We start from the raw sequence: 24,954 nt of genomic DNA on the forward strand, positions 1-24,954 counted from the left end.
CCGAACAAGTGAGCATGGAGCCTTAAAGCCCTAATTCTGGTCATTTCCCAAAGAAGTTATGGAGACCATTGCACTCACTATGAACATAGGTAAATATATTATCCCAAAGTGCACTATATAGCATACCCCACATATAAAAAAGTATGTAGAAATGTATACTTGTGATGGTTTATACATTTTTCTAAAGTACGTATTCACATTTCTCAGTTTTTTCATTTTTCTTTGATAAAGTCCACCTCCGTCGAGAAGCTCAACTGACTGTTGAGATGGCTGGAGTCTTTCCACCTTCCTCGCCTTCAGCCGCTTCAGCACCTGCATCCACTTGATTGAACTTACCAATCTTTTTCAAACTTTCTAATGCGGATTTGAAAGTGTCTGTCAGGCTCTGCTCCAGCAGCCACCCCTCGCTTTCACATTCAGGATCCTCAGGATTGGCGATGCTTTCCAGAGCAGTTTGCAAAAGACGCAAACCAACCATCACAGACACCTGCGTAGAATGCATTGGAAAAGGGCAATGAAATGCAGTAAACCCCTTCTACACATGTGCACAGCTGAATAGCTTCACCCTCTAGCACCACAGAAGTAATACTCAACCTGTAAGTTGACTCGAGCCCTGCTGGTGGTATATGAGCCTCTGCAGGTCTGAGCAGCACTCCATTTTCTCTACCTGCATCTCAGGTGATTGCAGTGCAGTGCCAGGCACAGGAATGCTCTCTGACAGGCTCAAAAAGGCTGTGCAACCCAGAGCAGTGGTATGAGATTCCCCCAAGATTAAGTGAGTTGCCTGAACTCTCCCTTCTTTTGAGTAGCTAGGAGGAAGAAGAAAGTGGAGAGATTCCCTTTCCCCCAAAGGGTCAGAAGCGGGAGGCAGGATGGCGTAGCAAGGAGTGGGAGGAGGAGTAAAGACCCCAAGGAGCAAGGCAAGAGAATGGGGGAGTAGAAAGGAGAAATTATGTTGTCTGGAATGAGGGAGGAACCACAAAATAACCACCAGGTGATGTGCTCTCATCCATGATTTCTGATATTTGGCTCACGGATGGTGGTGACATGGAATCTTGCTGAGGGAATACCCACAAAGTCAAGAAGTAGGTATTACAACACGTCAGACTGCTGCCCAATGGTGATTTTTTGTGTGCCTCTGACTCAGCTTGTTGTAAAAGTGACTCTCCATCTCATCAGACGCTGCTGCTCTGTGGAGTATAGCCTTTCCAAAGGCATTTGAATGGCAAGTCCCATGTCTCTGCACTCGACCTTAATAAAACTTTGAGCAACATCAGCTTTAGTACCTTCAGTCTATTTTAACTAAACATAAACTCATTTTCATGCTGACTTACTGTCTTTGGCACATATCTTAATATGATCAAGGAGATTGTCCTGAACAAAAACCTGGTCATGAGGTCCAGGACCCTAGTCAGTTTAGTGTGTGGACCATCAGCTAATTCATTTGTAGTTCTGTTTTCTTTTTATATTTAAAAAGATAAAGGCAACACAAGAAGCAACACCAGTGTATTTGTCACTGTTTAAATCTGAAAAAAAAATTATTTGGGTAAAATATTTACCAGTTCCAGAAACCTCCATCATATATTTTCTATGGTGTTAGGGTGGTTTAACACCACTGACACTCACGGAGGAACCCATTAGGCCTCAACTCTGACTTCGGAGAATAAGATGCCGTATGGGAACCTTTTGTTTTTAAGAGTTCTTCTGTCTCCTAACGCTGTTCTGAACCTCTCAGCTCCCTGCTGTGCTGTATTTATGGAGAAGACTGAGCTGACTGAGAGACACTAGTGAGAGGAAGGAAGCACTGCCTCTAGAAGAGCCAACTTTATGCAGCATAATAGAAGAGCAGGTAGGCTAAAAACAGGAAGAGAGCGCAATAGGGTTAATTCAGAAACAAGGTCTAGTCCACTTATTAATAATCTCGTGGCATTTGTTCGATAAGAGTAGAGTGTTAGCCCCGTTATCCTGCCGAAATTCCAACCGTAGTAACTGCATTGTCTTCCTAAATTCCCCTGCCGTTTCAACCCCGTACAGTATCCCACCTCACTTTTCTTATCCTAAACAGTTGTGTTGTGTTACTATAGGCTGTTAACACATTAAATCCTAATGGCCATGTTTCATTGAAGTGATTGCTCTCTGTCTACAGCACAGTTGTGACTTAATTGATAGTGGTAAGGTACTTTGAGATTTTTATGATGAAAGGAGTCATTAATGTGTAAATATTAGTATTCATTAAGAGACACTTTAACTAGGGATAGGGGCAAGTTGCAAAACTTCAATCCAAATTTATGTGATGGGAGTGATGCAGATCTGTGATTTGGTTCAGCCCCTTAGGATCAGTTGCAAAGTTCAGATCCAGATTTTGGACAACAATAAAGATTGGGGTGCCAAGATCTGGAGTGTCGGTAAGACTACGTCTGATTTTAACCATCCCTAACATCAGGGTTATGGTTGAACACTGTCTCCAGATCCCTAGTTAAATAAGACTACTTTTGGTTACCCCTCAATTCCACCCTACAAATGCTGCAGGCAATTTTGTCTTCTCTTACTCAAGAACAGAAAGGGGGGGGAAAAAATCTAACACAGACTTCCCTAGCTACTCCACATATCTCCCCAAGAGCAGCTGGAAAGAAAGTTGGCTATGTACTATCAAGTGCCTTTCATCTCCTCTTTAGAATGGGACCATACAACAAAAAAAGACGCATGTCATTGTCCGCTACAAATGCTTCCAGAACCTGCTCCTGGAAAGCACTGAGTATTTTCTCATGAATTCACAAAATAAAAACTTTAGCAACTGACACCATTTTATACCAAGATCAAAGTGAACATTAATTTTCACAAATAACTCTTGGACGTTAACTGATTTCTGTCAATCTTGAGGTCAATCCTTCCAATTTTGGACCCAATCCTGCCACCCTTACTCATGAAATTAGTGCCATTGCCATCAATGATTTACTGCTGTGAGTAAAGGTTTACAAGAGTGGACCCAAAATGTAGTCTTCATATAACTGTACAGCAAGTAATTTTCACTGTGCTACTCCATTGCTCATGAGCAGAAGTTCTTTTATGGCTGGCTCATAAGCGTTCCCACCATTTTATAGTGCATGTAGTTCTCAACTGCTCTGAATTGTTTTGATATGGTTTTGGCAGCTAGTGTAGCTGAAACAGTTTCAGACAAGGTTCCTTATTACATCTCTCAATTTAAGACTCCCTTTTCTAACAAGGTCTCACTTTGTGGTTTTAAAACTCTGGTAATAAAATTCTGAGCCCCAAAACACACCTCTGATATGGACTGAGAGTGACTTATTAAAGAGCAATGCAATGCGCATCTCCTCCAGTGGCTCAGCCCACCTTTTCCACCACAGTTCCAGCTTCTGACTGTCTCGGGAGCCAGTGGTTAATGGTTGAAAAGTGAACTTGTATGTCCTGTATGAGAGCACAGATCAATGATCTGTTTCTTGTTAAACTGAACTGTTTGGTAAATTATCTACCATAGAGAAGTTTTTGTATAGCACCCATTAATATTGTATCAAGGTGCTGAACAGAACGGTTAGTTCTTCAAGTGTGTCTGCGTATTCCCACTTATGGGCTGTCTCACCATGTGGTGCCTTGTGTTAGAACCTTCTTTTAGCAACATCAGCTAGAACACTCTTGCACTCCCCACTCCTCTCTTCAGTGTCACTTGTGCTCTAAAAGGAGGCATGTTTCACCGGTTCCAAGATCGTCTTCCTCATCTCCTGTTACGAAGAAGAGGCCAGAAGGTGTCATTTGCCTGTTCGCAAAACATCCTATCCTTCCTCCCCCTACTACGCCTACGAGGTCCCCACAAAGCTGGATCTCCATACATCTCTCTGGATCCATTGTTATCCCCAGTACATTCTATCTCTGATCCAGAACAGGAGGAAAACGGGAAGAACGCAGAGATCTTTGGGTCATTTTGTATCACTCTTTGGTCTGCCTCCTGTAGGCATGTTCCCCCTACTCTAGCTGTTGGGGAGACTGGCAGTCCTGAGGCCAGTGGTCTCCCCCCCAGCTGGCAAGGAAGGGAAAAGATTGATCGGTTGAGGCGAAAGGTGTTCTTTTCATTGACGGTGAATTCTCAGGTGGTCATGGCTTGCTACCAATTCCATTGATGGCAGAAGCTCACATTGTTTTTACAAGACTTACCTGACAACAGAAGAAGGTTGGAAATGTAGCCAAGCATTCCGTGGGGGTCTCTTTTGATGCTTCAGACTCTGCTGCCAGGGCATTGGTGTCTGCTGTAACCATGAGGAGGCATGCTTGGTTTTTTTCATCCTCCCTAACTCTAGATACTAAGCGTAAGCTGGAGGAACTCTCCTTTGAAAACGGAGGATCTTTTCAGTGATGAAAAGGCAAAAGGCCTGCTGGAAAAAACTAAAGGACATGAGACAGACGGCCCAGTTTCTAGGTAGATTCCCTCTGTTATGAGGAGGCCTTCTAGTCCTTTCTGGTACTAGCGACAGTACTCCCCAGTCTTCGTCTTACTTTTCATCCACTCAGAGATGTCGTCAATACCAGCAGCCTTCCGCCTTCCAGAGTCAACATGGAAAAAGGTCTTTGAAGCCAAAGTTTAAATCTAAACAACCTGCTTCCTCATTAGAGTCTTTGTGGCAGAACAACAAGTGTCGTTTTTGATGAGATGATCAGGAGTCAAGAAGCAGCAAATCAGGACCAACCAACCCCTTTCTCTGGAGACAGACTAGCTCTGCATTATCAATACATCAAGGCAAGTTACATAGGATTTATGGGTACTAGAGATTGTAGCTCTCCCCAGAAATGGCCTCTCCCCAATTCACCCTACCCCTCACTCTTCAGGGACCCCTCTCATGGGACTGTTGTTCTTGCAGAATTAGATAAGTTGCTACGGATAGGAACAGTTGAGGAGGTCCCCCAAATGCCAGAGGAGTCGGGGCTTTTACTGCTGTTACTTTCTGGTGCGGAGAAATGATGTATCAGACAAAATCTCTAGACCTAAGGGACCTGAATAAGTACATTTGGAAGTTTTGGTTCCATAGTACCTTTGCTGTCAGTCATGGATTGGTTTGCGACTCTTGATTTAAAGGATGCATATTTTTGTAAATAGATTTGTCACAATCATCGAAAGTACCTTCAATTTATGCTGGATGAATGCCATTTTCAGTACAGGGTGCTCTCATTTGGTCTCTCCACATCACCTGAGTTTTTACAAAGTGCCTGTCTCTGGCAGTGATTCACCTGAGAAATCAGGGTATTTTTGTTTACGTCTGTTTGGACAATTGTCTACTGAAGGCCAGTGTGCGCAAAGACCAATCTCTTTTCAGACCTCCAGGCTTCTTCTCAACTGTGCAAAGTCAATTCCTGTCCTACACAAAGGATTCTCTTTGTAGGGTCCATACTGGACTCTGTGGGGGAGAGAGCCTTCCTAGCAGAGGTCAGATTTCTCAAGATGAGCCATATCTATTAAAAATTCAACAGTGTTTCACTCAGAGTAAAATTCTTTTGGGGTCTCCGGGGGTCTGATGGCAGCCACTAATTATGTGACTCTATTTGCATGTCTGAGAATCAGACCTATGCCGCACTGGATGTCTCAGGTCTACAGACCAAGCCTTCATGTCGCACTATGCCCCAGAATGTTAGTCTCCCTAGAATAGTGGTCAGTCAGAGTGAATGTGCTCAGAGGTTCAATCCCCCGGATCCATCTCGGATGGTAACTTCAGATGTGTCAAACAAGGATTGGGGGGATGCATTTGACAGTTCGAGGGCACTCGTATTGGGAGAGAGCCCTGCACATAAACAAGTTGGAATCGAGATCTGTTCATCTGGCCTGTCAGGTTATTCCTTCCTCACCTACAGGGGAGAGTTGTACAGGTGGTGACAGACAATATATTGGCAAGGTATTACATCAACAAGCAGGGGCTGCTCATTCTGTTCTCCTGTGTGCAGAGTAGGTCTCTGGGATTGGTGTATCAGTCACTATGGCTATCTTGTGGCCCTAAATTAGCTTGGAAAAACCAATGTAGTCACAGATCATCTCAGCAGAGACAGCTCTGAGATGCATGAATGGTCCCTAAAGGATCAGTTGGTTCAGACTATATTCCCCAGCTGGGGTTGACCAGAGGTGGACCTATTTGCAACGAGGTCCCACAAAGTGTCACCTCTTCTGTTCCAGAATGGACAGGGACAGTCTATCCCTGTCAGATGCTTTCCTTCTGTACTGGGGGAAGGGTTTGATATTTGCCTCCCTCCCCCCCCCCCCCCGCCCCTTCAATTGATCCAGTTAGTGAGAAACCAACATCAGGGCAGGTCAAGGATGATTCTCATGTCCCTGTCTTGGACATGTCAACAATAGTTTACTGATCTTCTGAAACGGTCTGGCAGAGTCCTTATGAATCTTCTGTTTCCAAGCTACTGTCTCAGCAGGAGAGCAAGATCTTTCACCTGGACCCACAGTCTCTTCACCTGATGGTGGGTGGTCAGGCCTTGACTCTGCTCTTGAGCAATCATGTTCTTTGTGCAGGACATACTAATTAACTCTAGAAAATTATCTACTAGAAGCTGTTTCTGCTTAAAGTGGATCAAATATCAGGCCTGGATGATGGGAAAACCTGATTCCCATGTATCTGTTTCTATTTTTTATGTCCTGGAATACTGAATGTATTTAAAATCTCAAGGGTTATCTAACACAGCATTAAAAGTTCACTGGGCATTCATCTGAGAGTGTCACACTTTAGTTAATGGCAGATTGCTGTTTATTGATTGTTTGGTCAAAAAGTTTATCAACTTTGTATTCCCCTCTTAGAGAGCCTGTCCCTTTTGAGATCTCAATTTGGTGTTGGCCATGCTGATGAAATCACCCTTTGAACCCTTGGCTGAATGTTCTGCCTATTATTTATCTATCAAAACAGTTTTCATTATTGCTATTATGGTGGACAGGAGAGGGAGTGAATTGAATGTCCTAATGGCTGATCCGCCTTTCACTTCTTTTCATAAGGCCCAGGTAATTCTCAGATCTGATCCTAGGTGCTTTCCTGAGGTGGTGTCTGATTTCAACATCCGACACTAAATTTGCCATTTTCCCTTAAACTGCATTCCAATCGGAGGAATCTGTCCTACACACTTTAGATGCCAGAAGGGCCCTTTTTTACTACTAAGATAGAACTAAAAGTTTTTGTAAATCATCTAGTTTGTCTGTCTTATGCGGAACACCATGTGGGTTATACAGTTCCTTCACAGATCGATCATGTGTTACTGACTATTACTAGCAAAAGTTCCTGCATCTACTTCAATTCCACTGCATTCCACTAGAGCTGTGGCTACTTCTTCACTTCTCTTAGGCAGGTGCCAGTTGCTGAAATTTGCAGAGCTGCAAGAGGGACTGTGGTGCACATTTTCACTAAACACTATGCTTTGGACTTGGCCTCTAGGATGGATGCTGGATTTGGCAAGGCAATGCTTCAGTCTATTGAATTAGGATCCTGTTCCCACCTCCAAGTTAGTTTCAAGTACTGCTTATCAGTCTGTCCCGTAAGTGGGACTATGCAGAGCCACTGGAAGAAATTAAAGTTACTTATTTGTAACTGGAGTTCATCGAGGGCTCTGCATATTCACACTTCTCTCACCCTTCCCCTCTCTGTCAGAGTCTTTGTTGTTGAGTGTCTCTAGCTTTGCGGTGGAAAGTGGCGAGTGCACTCCCCTCCCTATGTAGCCCCAGAATGTTGGTGATGCAGAGGGGAGGGGAAGGAGATGCAAGACCCTTCTAGCAGTGTCACCAAGAATACGGTTTTACCGCAAGGTGACACACACAGTGCCCGTAAATGTGATTATGCAGAGCCCTCTCAACGTACTCCAGTTACAAGAAACCTACCTTCATATCTCCATGCCAATGAAATGTTCATGTTATCAGCAAAATCAATGTAACTGGAGTAGAGTCTCAACTTCAAAAATACCCTTTTTGGTGCCTCACTGGTATGCATTTCAGCTGTAGATCCTTGGCTAATTACAGTCCATCAGAGAAGTAGTGATAGTTGTGGTCTGAAAGCTTCATTGGTTTCATTGATTGTCCATTGCCAAGAGGAGATCAGTAAACATTTGTGATAAATATTAGTTTTATTAGCACCTTTGAATAGTGAATAGTGAAGCATTGTTGACTTGCTGCAGGATCTTGGGGGGATGCCTAAAGCCATCCCTTGACTGGTTTTCGTGTTCTTCCCTTTTTTAAAGTTCTGAGTTGTTAATCACTGACTCTTTCATCTGGTCAACATACATGTGAGATTGCTCTGTGAGGAGGTGGGGATGGTCTTGGCTGCAATGCCATCAGTATAATGACAACATTTAGCTTTAAATCTTCTTTAACGCCAACGGTGTGGGGTCTCTTCTTTCTCGCAGAGGTTGACTGAGCTAGAAGGCATACTCAGCTGGCTGAGGATCAATTCAGATGAGATAGGTATGCTGGTGGGCAGGGGAAGTGTCACATGGATCTCATGATGGGCTAATGGTGACTGCTTGTTCTACTGAAGGAGTCAGCTCAACTTTAGTCAATGGGGTCATTTTAGACCTCTGGCTTACCCCTAGCTCTTTTACCAATTTATTGGGATAACAGACCTCCTTTCACTGCCATAGACGTCCCTTCAATGATCCATGCCTATGTTACCTACCTGTTAGACTTCTGGAACATGTTGCATATATGGCTACCTTTAAAAGTCACTAGGAGGCTTCATCAAGTGTTGAATGCAGCTGCATGTTTGCTTTTCAGGCTGAGTCATCCAGAGCACATCCTGCATGTTTCAAAGTCTCCATTTGCCTCCTACTTGGTTCAGGGTCCAATTCTAAGTGTTGGGTTTACTCTTACACCACTCATGAGGCCTACCTAAGAACCCACCTCTCACTCTGAGCCATTGTGACAGCTGAGATCCATGTATATCTGTTTTATACAATGTTTTCTGAGAGTCTTAGCTACCAGTTGAGCCTCCTCTGCTGGTAATCTTCAGTTTGCATTCCCTGGACAGTCCTTAGGTCTGGAAATTGCTCTCTGGACTGGTTAAAACAGGTAGGAAAAGTCACCAGAGTTTGCATTAGTTGACCTTCAGAGGTAAAGCCCATCTGTTTACCTGGGATTTATCCTGAAGCAGATTAGCCAGAAGGTGGTTTGAACTTTTTTTGTTACATTGAAGACGGTCAGTTATGTAGAGTCTAAATGTTCCCAGAGGATATGGCGTGTCACATTTTTATAAACAAACAGAGGAGCTTTAATACTTAACAATTTATTCACTGTTTGCTTCTAATGTTTCCCATAGAAGCTTGAAATGAAATGGTCTTTACAGTACTTGCTAATGGTTCTAAAGACAGATGGAGTCAATGCCTCTTTGCTCTTTATTTCTCTCTCTGCGTACCAGTATCACTGATACAATCGGAGGGAATACACACAGCTCTGAAAACATGGCATGGTGCTTACTAGTTAGGTGCTGTTGCAGTGCAGCTAGTTTGAACTCTCACTGTTTCCAGATACAAAGCAAAATCGGGAAGCTATGGTGGTGTTTTTATTTGGCTTCTCAGCCACCCAGCGTAGATGAAAATAAAATGAGAGAAATGGCTTTTGTAAAGGGAACTCATGCCTCACCAATCTATTACAATTCTTTGAGGGTGTCAACAAACATGTGGACAATGGTGATCCAGTTGATATAGTGTACTTGCACTTTCCAAAAGCCTTTGACAAGGTCCCTTCCCAACAGTTCTTAAGCAATCTAAACAGTCACAGGATAAGAGGGAAGGTCCTCTCATGGATCAGAAACTGGTTAAAAGACAGGAAATAAAGGGTAGGAATATATGATCCGTTTTCCCCATAGAAGAGAGGTAAATAGCAGAGTTCCCCAGGGATCTATACTGTGTGACATTCATAAATGATCTGGAAAAGGGGGTGAACAGTGAGATGGCAAGGTTTGCTGATGATAGAAACTTATTCAACATAGTTAAGTCCAAAGCTGACTGTGAAGAGTTACAAAGGGATCTCATTAAACTGGGTGACAAAATGGCAGATGACATTCAATGTTAAGTGCATATTGGAAAACATAATCCCAATTATACATACAAAATGATGGGGTCTAAATTAGCTAAATTAACTAAAATAAAAAAAGGGGGATCTTGGCGTCACCGTGGTTAATTCTCTGAAAACATTCTCTGCTGAATGTGCAGCAGCAGTCACAAAAGCTTTACAATGTTAGGAACCATTAGAAAAGGGATAGATAAGACAAAACCTATCCTAATGCCACTATATACATCTATGGTATGCCCGCATCTTGAATACTGTTTGTAGTTCTGGTTGCTCCATCTCCAAAAAGATATAGTAGAATTGGGAAAGGTGCAGAGAAGGGCAATGAAAATGATTAGGGGTATAGAACAGCTTACATAAGAGGGGAGAATAAAGAGATTGGCACTGTTCAGTTTAGAAAAGAGACATCTAAGGGAGGGGGATATGAGAGGTCTATAAAATTATGAATAGTGTGGAGAAAGTGAGTAGGGAAATGTTATTTACCCCTTCACATAACACAAGAACTAAGGGCACCCAATGAAGTTAATAGGCTGCATATTTAAAAAAAACAGACAAAAGTACTTCATATAACACGCAGCCAACCTGTGGAACTCATTGCTGTGGGATGTTGCAAAGGCCAAAACTGGTTCAGAAAGAATTAGATACATTCATGGAGGATAGGTCCATCAATGGTTATTAGCCAAGTTGGTCAGCGATGCTACCACATGCTTTGGGTATACTGAATCCTCTGACTTGCCAGAAGCTGGGACTGGATGACAGAGGATGACTCACCCAATAATTGCCCTGATCTGTTGATTTCCTCTGAAGCATCTGGCATGGGCTACTGTCAGACAGGATACTGGGCTAGATGGACTGTTGGTCTGACCCAGCATGACTGTTCTTATTTAGAATTTGAAGGATAATTTCTGATTTCAGTTTGGAGGTAGGCTGAATTCTCACCTAAGCCAAGGGGTCAGTGTCCCTTTAGTAATATTACCCAGTATAGAATAGTCTTCTCCTTATTTAATACTGACATGAATCTAAAGAAAGAACTGTAATATTATTGTATAAATTGGTGATTGTTTGTTTCCTAGATTGACTTCTTTCAAGGACCCCATGTAATGGTAGCCTTCCCTTTGCTAAGCAAGGAGACGATCATAAATGTGATTCTTCATCTGGTTAGACAGGGACTGAGTTCTTCCATAGCATCCTGTTCTTGGTAGCAGAGGGAGCTCAAGACCCAGATCTGGATCCCCTGCTCTGACACTACAACATCAGGCCAGCCACATATGAGGTGTCCCATCTTAAAACAATAAATGTAGCTCAGTATTGCCATTGCTCATGGTTGTATTATGAGTCTCATGCTGTTTGGTGTTTTTCAGGAGCCCCAGTTCCTGGCATTCTCTGATTGTATGAAAATCACACCTTTCATTGAAAAAATGAAAGAAAAAAATTCCACTCCTTATTCCTACAGAGAAAAGCTTGCAAATGTGACCTGGCTGCACCCTGAAGGTCTGGAAACTAAAAAGCAAATAATTTTTTTTTTCATTTAATGATTTCTGTCGATTTCAATATTTCTGGGGCCTGATTCATGATTTAATTTACATTTGATTAGCATTACCATATGGTCTGCTCCTCCATCCTGTAATTCATTGCCTTTTTTCATATATATCAGTACAAATAAGAAATGTATTTCCATTCCCCTGTTTGTAATGTCTCTTGGTTTTGATTTTCCATAAAGATGCTGGCTGATTTCCCCCCATATTATATCTTTTTACAAGAAGCATCAATGTCAGCGATGGGTGGGGATTGTTCATTTTTTAAAAAAACAAACACTGCATGTTCTGCTTTTTCCTTTGGGTATGCAATGATTTTTAGAGGTAGGGAGGAAATTGAAGGTTTCAATTGTATTTGCCAATAAAAAGCAAATTTATCCTTTTAGAGAGGAAGTAAAATATATGCAGACAGCACACCACCACTTTATATTAGGGCTGTAATAAGTCTTTGATTTGTATTTATTTAAACTTAAAGTAACTCCGCATCAGAATGAAATATTTAAAATGGCTGCTCCCTACTGGCAGCAGCCATTTTAGGTATACTGCAGAGTATGCTTCCGCATATTTCCCAACCTGAACTGCACCCTTCCCTGCTGACCTGGCTCCCTCCTGCTATCCTGGCAGGCTCCGTACCTGCTCCCTCATACCAACTCCAGCCAGTTCCAGCCGATGCTCTGACTCCATTCACATTCAGTATTCACTAACTACCATAGCCAGTTAGCTGGCATTCACCCAAATGCAGAAAACGTCTTCCTCGCACTGTACAGAATGTAGCTTAAAAACAAAACTCCACTACCAGGAATGGTGTCCAGTAATAATTGCAATGTGCTGTTTTTAGACAATAATACATACTATGATTTTTAGAAGCAGAATGGAAATGAATTCCTGTTCTACATTTAGCCAGTTCAACTAACCTATCATCTGTGCTCAAGTAGTTTGATAGAATCAGTCAGGAGGCCTAAACAAAAATCCTGGATCTGAACACCACTGAACCTTGTTGTGTTTGGACACTGAATCTGGCTCCAGATCCAAATGTTAGGGATGGCTTGATCTCTTCACTGAATTTTATTTTCACTTTCTGCTCCAAAATACACTAGCCATTTTTGACTTATGGGTTTAATATTTTTGACTCTCAGTTGTCTGTGACACACTCTCTCTTTCTCTCTCTCTCTCTCTCTCTCATTATTTTGTATTGAAACAGAAATGAAATCTGGTACCTTTTTTCTTTCTATTTGTCCATGATATCTCAGTACAACTCTGGGAAGAGGGGCTGGTTTTATAAATTAACCTGTTCCTCTGTTAGCTGACTAATTCTGATGCACAGCACAAAATATTGTAGGCCACAAAACAAGCATTAGCTATTGTTTTAGATTTGCCATCCATAGATTGGTGGATTATTTATTTTAAATAGCTATGTTAAATGAGAAGTACATTTTTCAATGGATAACAACACCGACTGTTTCTACAATCACTATTCTAGTCAAACAGACATAGATGGAGAAACTGCCATGTCAGCATGTTACCTCAAAAAGCCAGACAAAGAGGACAACACCGCCCATGGAGCTCATCATGCTGCTGTAGTAGAGCAGAAGTGCCTCCCTGCAGCCGCGGTTCCACAGGTTGAGCTCCTCTGTTTGGTAGTCGTAGCTGTAGTGAGCTGAGTTGTTAGTGACTTGGTACTGGATGCAGGGTCTTGGGGAACTAGGATTGCAGCAACTGAAGGGAACTCCGTCAACCAAGTACCTTCCATCCACATTGCTTTTAATTCGACTATGAATGGGCAAAGGGCAGAAGAAAGTGTAAATACATAGATAATATTCAGCTGAGTGAGAATTTGAATACATGAGAAAGGGGGAACCAAAGGCAAAATAGTTTCCCAAGTGTTTTATGATCATGCACTTTCTAAAGATCCTGTCTGTGTCCTCCATATATACACTCATGTACACTTACCATGAAAAGCCTGCACCTGCTTTTCCTCTCTGTAGACCTAGGCATCATCTTTGTTGAAATAGCAACGTTCCATCTCCAATAATATGGGAAATTAAACAATGTTAAAGACAGAGGTAAATTTCATGAGAGGTAATCGGAGAGGATTACTGCCATCCATGGCCATGGATAAAGATCTACCCCAGTCACTGGGGCTGTCGTACCCAGCACCACCACTAATCCATCATCTTTTCTTTGACAATAGCCAATATCAGGGTATTGTAATTAATTTTAGTGAAAGTCACCCAGGATTTAAAATAAGTGTGCTTTAGCAATGATATGTACAAGGGTGTTTGAAGTCTGTGCAGGAACTATTGACCTGTTGTACTCCATTTTCGAATTCAGCACTCAATAAAATAAGCATTTCATCTAATTATTTGTGCCTCAGTGTGTCCAGCTAGATATTTATAAAGCACCCAATCACTGTAAATATCTGTGCCTGTTTCCACCAAAAATTGAGAAGGGCAAAAATACTTTGATGGCTGGAGCTCCAGCAAATATCCCCAGCTTATCTAACACCTTTACATTTGGTGCCCATGTGAAACAGACTCTGACATGCGAAGTATGTAAAAACCTTTTGGGAAATTTTAAAACCCTGAAATCTCCTCCTCGATCACCTGTAACTGCCAGTGAAGGCTATATTTTCAAAGCTGTGCTCCATGAGGGTGACCGCAAAATGTGTGTGTGTGTGTGTGTGTGTCAACTGACAGCCAAATGGGTAGCAGCATGCACAAATGAATGGTTTTGTAGGTGCAAAGCTTTGAAACCATAGTCTAAATATCTCTGAATACCAAACAGAATCCAGTTCTGAATGTAGCATGCTTAGGTTCTGTTCTAACTCCCACTGACATGAACACCCAGAATCCCTTTCATTTCAGTAGACCATGAATCATGTTTAAAAAGAAAAATCAGATGCTGCAGGTGAAATCCTGGTGCCACTGAAATCAACAGGAGATTTGCCATTGACGTCAGTGAGGCCTGGATTTCACCCTAGATGCACGTCCTGTGACTATACTGAGTCCTCTGCAATACACACAATTCTGAATTGAAGATCAGAATTGGGCCAATAGACTCAACCAGATGGGAAGCTGAATTTTTTTTAAAAAATTCATTCTACTTCCCACCTTAGTGTTGGGCAAATCTACAAAAGGAAATTGCCAGGAATCTCATATTCCTGAGCAAGACCCTATTTTTTAAACACAATATAATCCTGTTTTCTCCCAGTGCTTTGCCCTTCTGTTGTTGATGGATTAAGTTACAGCTCACAAATCTTCAGATAATGCTAGCAGGGTGAACATCTCATTATGTTTTCAAGTAGTTATTTATATCTAAGGCTGTTTTCCGCAACTCAAAGTGCTCCCACGTTAAGCAACAAATAAAAATGTATTTGTTATAATGTCTCAGATCAAAATGCTACAGAATAATAGTTGAGTGTGTCTTCAAGATTTTAAAAAGCAGCCAAAATGGCAAGCAAGCAAGCAGATCACTCAGGGATCTGGCTTGGTGCATGTGAGAATATATTTTTTTTTAAATCACTTCAGTCATTTACAGTTACATAAATTATTTTCAAAAATGCCTCAAACCAGAAAGTCGTCTTTGTGCATCAGTAAAACATTATAAATTGATAACATTTTAATCAAAATTCGTAGGCCACTGTTCTTAAATATTTAACTTGGCAAAGAGGTTGCTGGGTATTCACACTGACATCTTTTTTTAATAAAACAAGTTAATTTGTTTGCACTTTTTTTTTTAAAGAGTGGAATTTATGTGCCTGAATTGATCTGGAGATTAAGACCTTCCTATACACTGACCTCCAAGCCATTAAGGTGTTTCTGGTCAATAATCCGTTCCACTTTCTATGAAATACAGAAGCCATATGAGGTCAACAGGAACTTAACAGCAGTGTGTCGTATATGTTCACCAAGATCTCAAGGACATATTTATTTTATAAAAGAAAAGCCGCAAACAACATTAAGGGCTGGTTGATTTTAGTTTTCATTCAGTCTGAAGTATCAGCAAAGTCTGAAGTAAATTAATAAAAGGAAAAAAACCCACTACACCATTACGGCTATTGCTGTGTCCTCATTTCAGATTCTTGGAGTGATCTCATGTAACTTTTACCAGAATTCAGTGGAGCTGTGACAGTTTACCCCAGTTCAAGGTTTGCCCCCTGTACCAGAGCTGTAGCCATTGAAGTGCAGCACTGGGAACCCCAGAGAACTGTATTCTAATCCTGGCTCTGCCAATGATTCACCAGGTATCCTTTGGCAAGTCACTTAACATCTGTCTCAGTTTCCATAACTGTAAGTAAGGATTATTCTTCCCAATTTATCCACCTTTCTCATAGGAATGGTGTGAAGGTAAACTCACTACTGTTTGTAAAAACAGTTTAAACACTTAGCTGAATGAAGTCTAAGAATTATTTAATCTTATTCTCTCCTCCAGTCATAAGGATTTATAGGCTTCATTTTCTGTGCATCAAGAAAATCTGAGTACCTTCACTCTGATATTCTCACTTTTGTTTTGTCAGATACAACATGATACTCGTAGGTTTTATATTTTAAAGAATTACAGATAATGTTGACGGTTATGTTCTGTTACCTATTTCATGAAGAATACAGTAGATTTATTCTTTGTATTTTCCCTTTAATTTCATATCATCTGACGGTTGGGGCAATTTGTTCACATATTAAAGCACCCACACACAAAGCCGACTAGTTGTAAGTACTGTACTAAAGGACAAGCACAGAACCCCAAAGGTCAGACAACAGTTAATAGCACAGCATGGTAGAGAGAGTATAATAAACCCATTAAGGGAAGTAAAAATTAAAATGCTGAAGGGATAAACAACCTTGTAGTTTTGATTTAAAAAAAAACTGAATTAATAGTAAAGGAAATAATATACTTCAGCTGGCTTTCATAAAGATAAAGTAGTGATACAATGCCAGAGTCTAACAATTCCCACAGTTCTGCAAGACAAGGTCCTTTTTAACAGTAAGTCAGTGTTATTCAATGGAAATTCTCTTCAGAACAGGTAGAGTTTAATACTTTGTTATTCATGTACTCTATTTTTGGAGAAGGCAGGGAAATGCTCTATGCAACTGGGTTTATGACGTGGAAGAGCTGAAATATACATAGGCTTGGAAGTATTATACTTTTATCAATAAAATGTCAGTAAACATTGATTTCACTATACACACACCTGCTGATGAAGGAATATTTCCATCTATAATAATCGAAATGTACAAATAAGAAATGCTGCCTGAGACCCATGTTAGAGTTTGATTTAAGGATATTTATTTTGTATATTTTGACATGTGATGTTGACAACTTTTTGAATCAACATCTGTCATTAAATAATTATTGTCTGAGACCCCCAAATAATTTTCTGCAACTGTGAAAATTTAACTTTTTAAAAATGTTTAAACTCACTATTTTGTGCAACTGTGAAAATTTAAAACCAATAAAAATGCTTAACAATAAACAATCAATATCAAAAAGATAAATAAAAAGTGAGTTCTTCCAAGCCTAAATATACAAAAGGAAAGCCTGTTGAACGGCAAATAAAACGTTAGATGTTTTTTTTATATGGTCCTTTAATATTTAAGGCTACATAGAAGAGGATAATAGCTCAGAATACTACATTTTTATGCCCCAGATAATGTGGGGTGAACTTGTCAGGAGATAGTAATCTGTTTGAGACCTTGGAATACTGGTCTCCTGATTTAAAGTATAAATGGAGAGAAAACCCATCCTAACCAAAAGTAGTATAACAACTCTGAACTTCCATCTCTGTTTCAATGTAGATTTTTTTAGTGTGAGATGGATCAAATAATTCTATAATATAAAATCACATTAAACAACTTACTCTTTCACTTCTTTGGAGCCAAAATCCAGATATCTGTTGCTGATCCACTGAATCTCAAACCAGTCTCTGAAACCATTGTTTCCACAGCATCTGAACTCAATTTGGAGCATGTCAATTGTCTTCTTCATGAAGCATCTTCCTGGGGTATCAGTGTCCCTATAGAACTTCATGCCATTTTTTAGCCCATATGCTAATGTCGTTTCCAGAGAGCCCCTCATGAGAAAGCAAATCAGAGCAATGAAAAAAATTAAGAAGTTAAAAAAGAAACATAACACCAGGTAAGGTTTCAGCAAAGGCTTCCACTTTGCAAATTTAGTTGGATCTAGAGAATCATAGCAAATTTTGCCAGCAAGAGCGTTGAAGGCGCAGGATAATATACCCATCAATATCAAAGAATTGGGCACAAAATGGCTTTCAGAATTGTCCATCACTTCACTTCGCTTCCGGAGCTCAATTTTGAGGAACAATCCCATGCTAAAAACAATGATTCCTGCGAACACTGAAAACCAGTTCATGAGCCATAGTCCCTGAGCTAGTTTTACCCTTTTCTTCTGGTTGAATTTGACTTTTAGTAGTGCCATCTTTGTAATACTGGATATTGAAAGATTCCACGGTATTGCTCCTTTTCTTGACTATGAGCAAATTTAGAAAGAACTATTCAGGCCTTTAAAAAGGCTCTGCATGGCATACTTTTAAGTGAGCCATTTTTCAGTCCTTCCATGTTGAGTTCCCTAACCTAGGACCCAAGCAAGCAAATAACAGACGTTTCAAATTAACAATTGCACGTTAATAGAGATAATTTGCAAATAGCACCTACGCCTATTTGTGGTGGTGACTTCCAAGCAAAAGAGAAACAGTCTCAAAATTTCAAACAAGTTGATCTGGATCTACAAGACGTCATTCTAATACCTTTAATCAGTTTGATCCAATTTAGAGAAATCTCTGCTAACAGATGAGCAGTGGAAATAATCCCCTCATTTTACTATTTAGTGGATTTGTGCCTTCATATGATAGGTTACATTGTACTAGAATGTCAAAGCCTGGAGATATAAAGAGATGCTTGTTACCAGATGAATATAGGTCCAAGATAAAAAGCTGTGTCAACAAAGAAAAGTATTTTGTATATGACAGTCTGAGTTACTTGTACCTACAGCTAGAAGCACCATTCTAGTACATAGGCTTCTCTGTTCACCCTGGACGGCTTACATGTTTTGTTTTGGGAGCAGTTAAGAGCATCATTTTCAGTAACCTAAAAATTTAAGCTTGTGCAAGCCCGGAAAGAAAGTAGACTATAACTAGCCCTGACAAGATAGAAAAAAGAACCATCAAATACACTCACTAAATAAATCATAGCCTAAAATCCAGAAACATTTGTTTGAGTCACGAACAGTTTATTGGCTAATCATGATGGGTCAAGGTGTAGGAGAAAGATTTGTCAAGAAGGCATGAAAAATAATTGCCTTCAGTGGAGTTACACCAGCGATGAATTTGGCCAGATGATAAAGAAGGGAATCTCTGCTTCACCATCACTAGTTAATACATAAGAGATACTATTTTAGTCCTTGAGACTCTCTACAGAACATTTTAAGACATACATAATGGAATTCCATGAGTCTCACCCATTTTCATTTAGTGGATGAATTATTAATACAGAGATTGAACAGAAAGGGAGGTGGCTCACAACAAGACATGCTTACATAACATCCTTGTGGCAACTCCAGCACTCACTTACACCGCACAGCAGCATTAGGAATGTATGTATGTAGATTTAACTGCCTTTTATGCTATAAATAGACTTGGCAGAATTCAATTTTTATAATTTAAATGCATTTTAAGCATTTTTCTATTTTTATTAATTTAAATTTTCAGTTGTGGGAAATTATGGGGCATTAGACAATGAGGGTTAGACAAAAATTATTTAATGACAGATGTTGAGGTTCAAAAAGTTAAAGGTTTATAACTGTTAAAACACAAATTGCCAACATCACATCAAAATATATTAAATAAAGAGTCTTCAATTAAACCCGAATAAGTTCTCCAGCAACATTTTTCTTACTTTCCCTATCTGTAAATTTCAATGACTATTTATAGAAATATTGTACTTTTTCATCAGTTTGTGTGTGTATGGTAAAATCAATGTTTACCAATACTTCCTAGCCTAGCTAATAAGGGTTTAATTCTTTTCAAAAAGAGTTAATAATAGAGTCTCCTTTTTCTCTCAGTTTCATTTCCCTCTCCATCTATTCTCATCAGCTGGCTCAGAAACAAAAAAAGAAGAGAGACTAATTTGGAAACCTCTGCAATAAAGAAAAGTGGACTAAGCAAACTGGAAAGACACATGTAAAAATAATAGAAAGGAGAGTGCTCAGGTGTTAATGCAATGTATTAGACCAGGGATACTCCGCTCTCAGTGGTTCAAGAGCCAGATTAGCTATCAGCATTACCCAAAAGAGCCACAGTAGTGTGAATTCATTGTTTCATTTACTATAGTACTATGTAGTCATATTTAAACAGTATGACAGGGGAAATGTTATATATTATTCTCACAGCAAAATGACTGACCAAGTATTATTTTATCAACGACGGTTGGTTAATAACATAGAAAAAGCATCCTGATTGGTTAATATTTAAGGCACACAGGGTTTTAATATCATGTGCTTCAGAGAGCTGCAGGAGACACATTAAAAAGCCACTTGCAGTTCAAGCCTCTCAGGCTGAGTATCACTGTATTACAGCCTAGAAGAACCACACTAAGGGTATGTCTACACTACGAAATTAGGTCGAATTTATAGAAGTCAGTTTTTTAGAAATCGGTTTTATATATTCGAATGTGTGTGTCCCCACAGAAAATGCTCTAAGTGCATTAAGTGCATTAACTCGGCGGAGTGCTTCCACAGTACCAAGGCTAGAGTCGACTTCCGGAGTGTTGCACTGTGGGTAGCTATCCCACAGTTCCCACAGTCTCCGCTGCCCATTGGAATTCTGGGTTGAGATCCCAATGCCTGATGGGGCTAAAACATTGTCACGGGTGGTTCTGGGTACATATCGTCAGGCCCCTGTTCCCTCCCTCCCTCCGTGAAAGCAAGGGCAGACAATCGTTTTGCGCCTTTTTTCCTGAGTTACCTGTGCAGAGGCCATACCACGGCAAGCATGGAGCCCGCTCAGGTAACCGTCACCGTATGTCTCCTGGGTGCTGGCAGACGTGGTACGGCATTGCTACACAGCAGCATCAACCCATTGCCTTGTGGCAGCAGACGGTACAGTACGACTGGTAGCCGTCATCGTCATGTCCGAGGTGCTACTGGCCACGTTGGCCAGGAACGCCTGGGCAGACATGGGCGCAGGGACTAAATTTGGAGTGACTTGACCAGGTCCTTCTCTTTAGTCCTGCAGTCAGTCCTGTTGAACCATCTTACGGTGAGCAGGCAGGTGATACGGATTGCTAGCAGTCCTACTGTACCATCTTCTGCCAGGCAGGCAAGAGATGAGGATGGCTAGCAGTCCTACTGCACCGTCCTCTGCCGAGCAGCCATGAGATGTGGATGGCATGCAGTCCTTCTGCACCATCTGCTGCCAGCCAAAAGATGTAAAAGATAGATGGAGTGGATCAAAACAAGAAATAGACCAGATTTGTTTTGTTTTGTACTCATTTGCTTCCGCCCCTCCCCCGTCTAGGGGACTCATTCCTCTAGGTCACACTGCAGTCACTCACAGAGAAGGTGCAGCGAGGTAAATCTAGCCATGTATCAATCAGAGGCCAGACCAACCTGCTTGTTCCAATAAGAACAATTACTTAGGTGCACCATTTCTTATTGGAACCCTCTGTGAAGTCCTGCCTGAAATACTCATTGATGTAAAGCCACCCCCTTTGTTGATTTTAATTCCCTGTAAGCCAACCCTGTAAGCCATGTTGTCAGTCGCCCCTCCCTCCATCAAAGCAACGGCAGACAATCGTTCCGCGCCTTTTTTCTGTGCAGACGCCATACCAAGGCAAGCATGGAGGCCGCTCAGCTCACTTTGGCAGTTAGGAGCACATTAAACACCACACGCATTATCCAGCAGTATATGCAGCACCAGAACCTGGCAGAGCGATACCGGGGGAGGAGGCGACGTCAGCGTGGTTGCGTGAGCGATCAGGACATGGACACAGATTTCTCTGAAAGCATGGGCCCTGCCAATGCATGCATCATGGTGCTAATGGGGCAGGTTCATGCTGTGGAACGCCGATTCTGGGCTCGGGAAACAAGCACAGACTGGTGGGACTGCATAGTGTTGCAGGTCTGGGACGATTCCCAGTGGCTGCAAAACTTTCGCATGCGTAAGGGCACTTTCATGGAACTTTGTGACTTGCTTTCCCCTGCCCTGAAGCGCATGAATACCAAGATGAGAGCAGCCCTCACAGTTGAGAAGCGAGTGGCGATAGCCCTGTGGAAGCTTGCAACGCCAGACAGCTACCGGTCAGTTGGGAATCAGTTTGGAGTGGGCAAATCTACTGTTGGGGCTGCTGTGATGCAAGTAGCCCACGCAATCAAAGATCTGTTGATATCAAGGGTAGTGACCCTGGGAAATGTGCAGGTCATAGTGGATGGCTTTGCTGCAATGGGATTCCCTAACTGTGGTGGGGCCATAGACAGAACCCATATCCTTATCTTGGCACCGGAGCACCAAGCCGGCGAGTACATAAACCGCAAGGGGTACTTTTCAATAGTGCTGCAAGCTCTGGTGGATCACAAGGGACGTTTCACCAACAGCAACGTGGGATGGCCAGGAAAGGTACATGACGCTCGCATCTTCAGGAACTCTGGTCTGTTTCAAAAGCTGCAGGAAGGGACTTTATTCCCAGACCAGAAAATAACTGTTGGGGATGTTGAAATGCCTATATGTATCCTTGGGGACCCAGCCTACCCCTTAATGCCATGGCTCATGAAGCCGTACACAGGCAGCCTGGACAGTAGTCAGGAGCTCTTCAACTACAGGCTGAGCAAGTGCAGAATGGTGGTAGAATGTGCATTTGGACGTTTAAAGGTGCGCTGGCGCAGTTTACTGACTCGCTTAGACCTCAGCGAAACCAATATTCCCACTGTTATTACTGCGTGCTGTGTGCTCCACAATATCTGTGAGAGTAAGGGGGAGACGTTTATGGCGGGGTGGGAGGTTGAGGCAAATCACCTGGCTGCTGGTTACGCACAGCCAGACACCAGGGCGGTTAGAAGAGCACAGGAGGGCGCGGTACGCATCAGAGAAGCTTTGAAAACCAGTTTCATGACTGGCCAGGCTACGGTGTGAAAGTTCTATTTGTTTCTCCTTGATGAAACCCCCCGCACCTTGGTTCACTCTACTTCCCTGTAAGCTAACCACCCTCCCCTCCTCCCTTCGATCACCGCTTGCAGAGGCAATAAAGTCACTGTTGCTTCACATTCATGCATTCTTTATTCATTCATCACACAAATAGGGGGATGACTACCAAGGTAGCCCAGGAGGAGTGGTGGAGGAGGGAAGGAAAATGCCACACAGCACTTTAAAAGTTTACAACTTTAAAATTTATTGAATGCCAACCTTTTGTTTTTTGGGCAATCCTCTGTGGTGGAGTGGCTGGTTGGCCGGAGGTCCCCCCACCGCGTTCTTGGGCGTCTGGGTGTGGAGGCTATGGAACTTGGGGAGGAGGGTGGTTGCTTACACAGGGGCTGTAGTGGCAGTCTGTGCTCCAGCTGCCTTTGCTGCAGCTCAACCATACACTGGAGCATACTGGTTTGATCCTCCAGCAGCCTCAGCATTGAATCCTGCCTCCTCTCATCACGCTGCTGCCACATTTGAGCTTCAGCCCTGTCTTCAGCCCGCCACTTACTCTCTTCAGCCCGCCACCTCTCCTCCAGGTCATTTTGTGCTTTCCTGCACTCTGACATTATTTGCCTCCATGCATTCGTCTGTGCTCTGTCAGTGTGGGAGGACAACATGAGCTCAGAGAACATTTCATCACGAGTGCGTTTTTTTTTTCTTTCTAATCTTCACTAGCCTCTGGGAAGGAGAAGATCCTGTGATCATTGAAACACATGCAGCTGGTGGAGAAAAGAAAAGGGACAGTGGTATTTAAAAAGACACATTTTATAAAACAGTGGCTACACTCTTTCAGGGTAAACCTTGCTGTTAACATTACATACATAGCACATGTGCTTTCGTTACAAGGTCGCATTTTGCCTCCCCCCACCATGTGGCTACCCCCTCAACCCTCCCCCCTCCCCGTGGCTAACAGCGGGGAACATTTCTGTTCAGCCACAGGCAAACAGCCCAGCAGGAACGGGCACCTCTGAGTGTCCCCTGAAGAAAAGCACCCTATTTCAACCAGGTGACCAAGAATGATATCTCACTCTCCTGAGGATAACACAGAGAGATAAAGAACGGATGTTGTTTGAACCCCAGCAAACATACACTGCAATGCTTTGTTGTACAGTGATTCCCGAGTACGTGTTACTGGCCTGGAGTGGTAAAGTGTCCTACCATGAAGGACGCAATAAGGCTGCCCTCCCCAGAAACCTTTTGCAAAGGCTTTGGGAGCACATCCAGGAGAGCCGCGAATGCCAGGGCAAATTAATCCTTTCACATGCTTGCTTTTAAACCATGTATAGTATTTTAAAAGGTACACTCACCGGAGGTCCCTTCTCCGCCTGCCGGGTCCAGGAGGCAGCCTTGGGTGGGTTCGGGGGGTACTGGCTCCAGGTCCAGGGTGAGAAACAGTTCCTGGCTGTCGGGAAAACCGGTTTCTCCGCTTGCTTGCTGTGAGCTATCTACAACCTCATCATCATCATCATCTTCTTCATCCCCAAAACCTGCTTCCGTGTTGCCTCCATCTCCATTGAAGGAGTCAAACAACACGGCTGGGGAAGTGGTGGCTGAACCCCCTAAAATGGCATGCAGCTCACCATAGAAGCGGCATGTTTGGGGCTCTGACCCGGAGAGGCCGTTCGCCTCTCTGGTTTTCTGGTAGGCTTGCCTCAGCTCCTTCAGTTTCATGCGGCACTGCTTCGGGTCCCTGTTATGGCCTCTGTCTTTCATGCCCTGGGAGATTTTGACAAAGGTTTTGGCATTTCGAAAACTGGAACGGAGTTCTGATAGCACGGATTCTTCTCCCCGTACAGCGATCAGATCCCGTACCTCCTGTTCAGTCCATGCTGGAGCTCTTTTGCGATTCTGGGACTCCATCATGGTCACCTCTGCTGATGAGCTCTGCATGGTCACCTGCAGCTTGCCACGCTGGCCAAACAGGAAATGAGATTCAAAAGTTCGCGGTTCTTTTCCTGTCTACCTGGCCAGTGCATCTGAGTTGAGAGTGCTGTCCAGAGCGGTCACAATGGAGCACTCTGGGATAGCTCCCGGAGGCCAATACCGTCAAATTGTGTCCACAGTACCCCAAATTCGACCCGGCAAGGCCGATTTAAGCACTAATCCACTTGTCAGGGGTGGAATAAGGAAATCGATTTTAAGAGCCCTTTAAGTCAAAATAAAGGGCTTCATCGTGTGGACGG

At 42.4% G+C, this 24,954-nt stretch overlaps 1 protein-coding gene across 1 annotated transcript; it reads right to left on the reverse strand.

The window, feature by feature from the left end:
* Positions 1–250: 250 nt before the first annotated feature.
* Positions 251–18,015, reverse strand: PRPH2 (peripherin 2). The gene is made up of 3 exons (XM_074947133.1): positions 17,435–18,015; positions 13,104–13,350; positions 251–487 (listed from the first exon to the last, which is right to left on the reverse strand). The coding sequence occupies exons 1-3, from the start codon at positions 18,013–18,015 to the stop codon at positions 251–253; spliced, it is 1,065 nt and encodes a 354-aa protein (XP_074803234.1).
* Between the last annotated feature and the right edge of the window lie 6,939 nt (positions 18,016–24,954).

Source organism: Natator depressus, chromosome 3 (genome assembly GCF_965152275.1).
Source record: "Natator depressus isolate rNatDep1 chromosome 3, rNatDep2.hap1, whole genome shotgun sequence".
NCBI lineage: Eukaryota > Metazoa > Chordata > Testudines > Cheloniidae > Natator > Natator depressus.

Coding starts and splice junctions, on each gene's coding strand:
- PRPH2 (XM_074947133.1), bottom strand. CDS start 18,015: ATGGCACTACTAAAAGTCAAATTCAACCAGAAGAAAAGGGTAAAACTA. Junction 13,351..17,434: donor GGCTCCAAAGAAGTGAAAGA/GTAAGTTGTTTA, acceptor GCCCATTCATAG/TCGAATTAAAAGCAATGTGG. Junction 488..13,103: donor TCTTTGTCTGGCTTTTTGAG/GTAACATGCTGA, acceptor CATTCTACGCAG/GTGTCTGTGATGGTTGGTTT.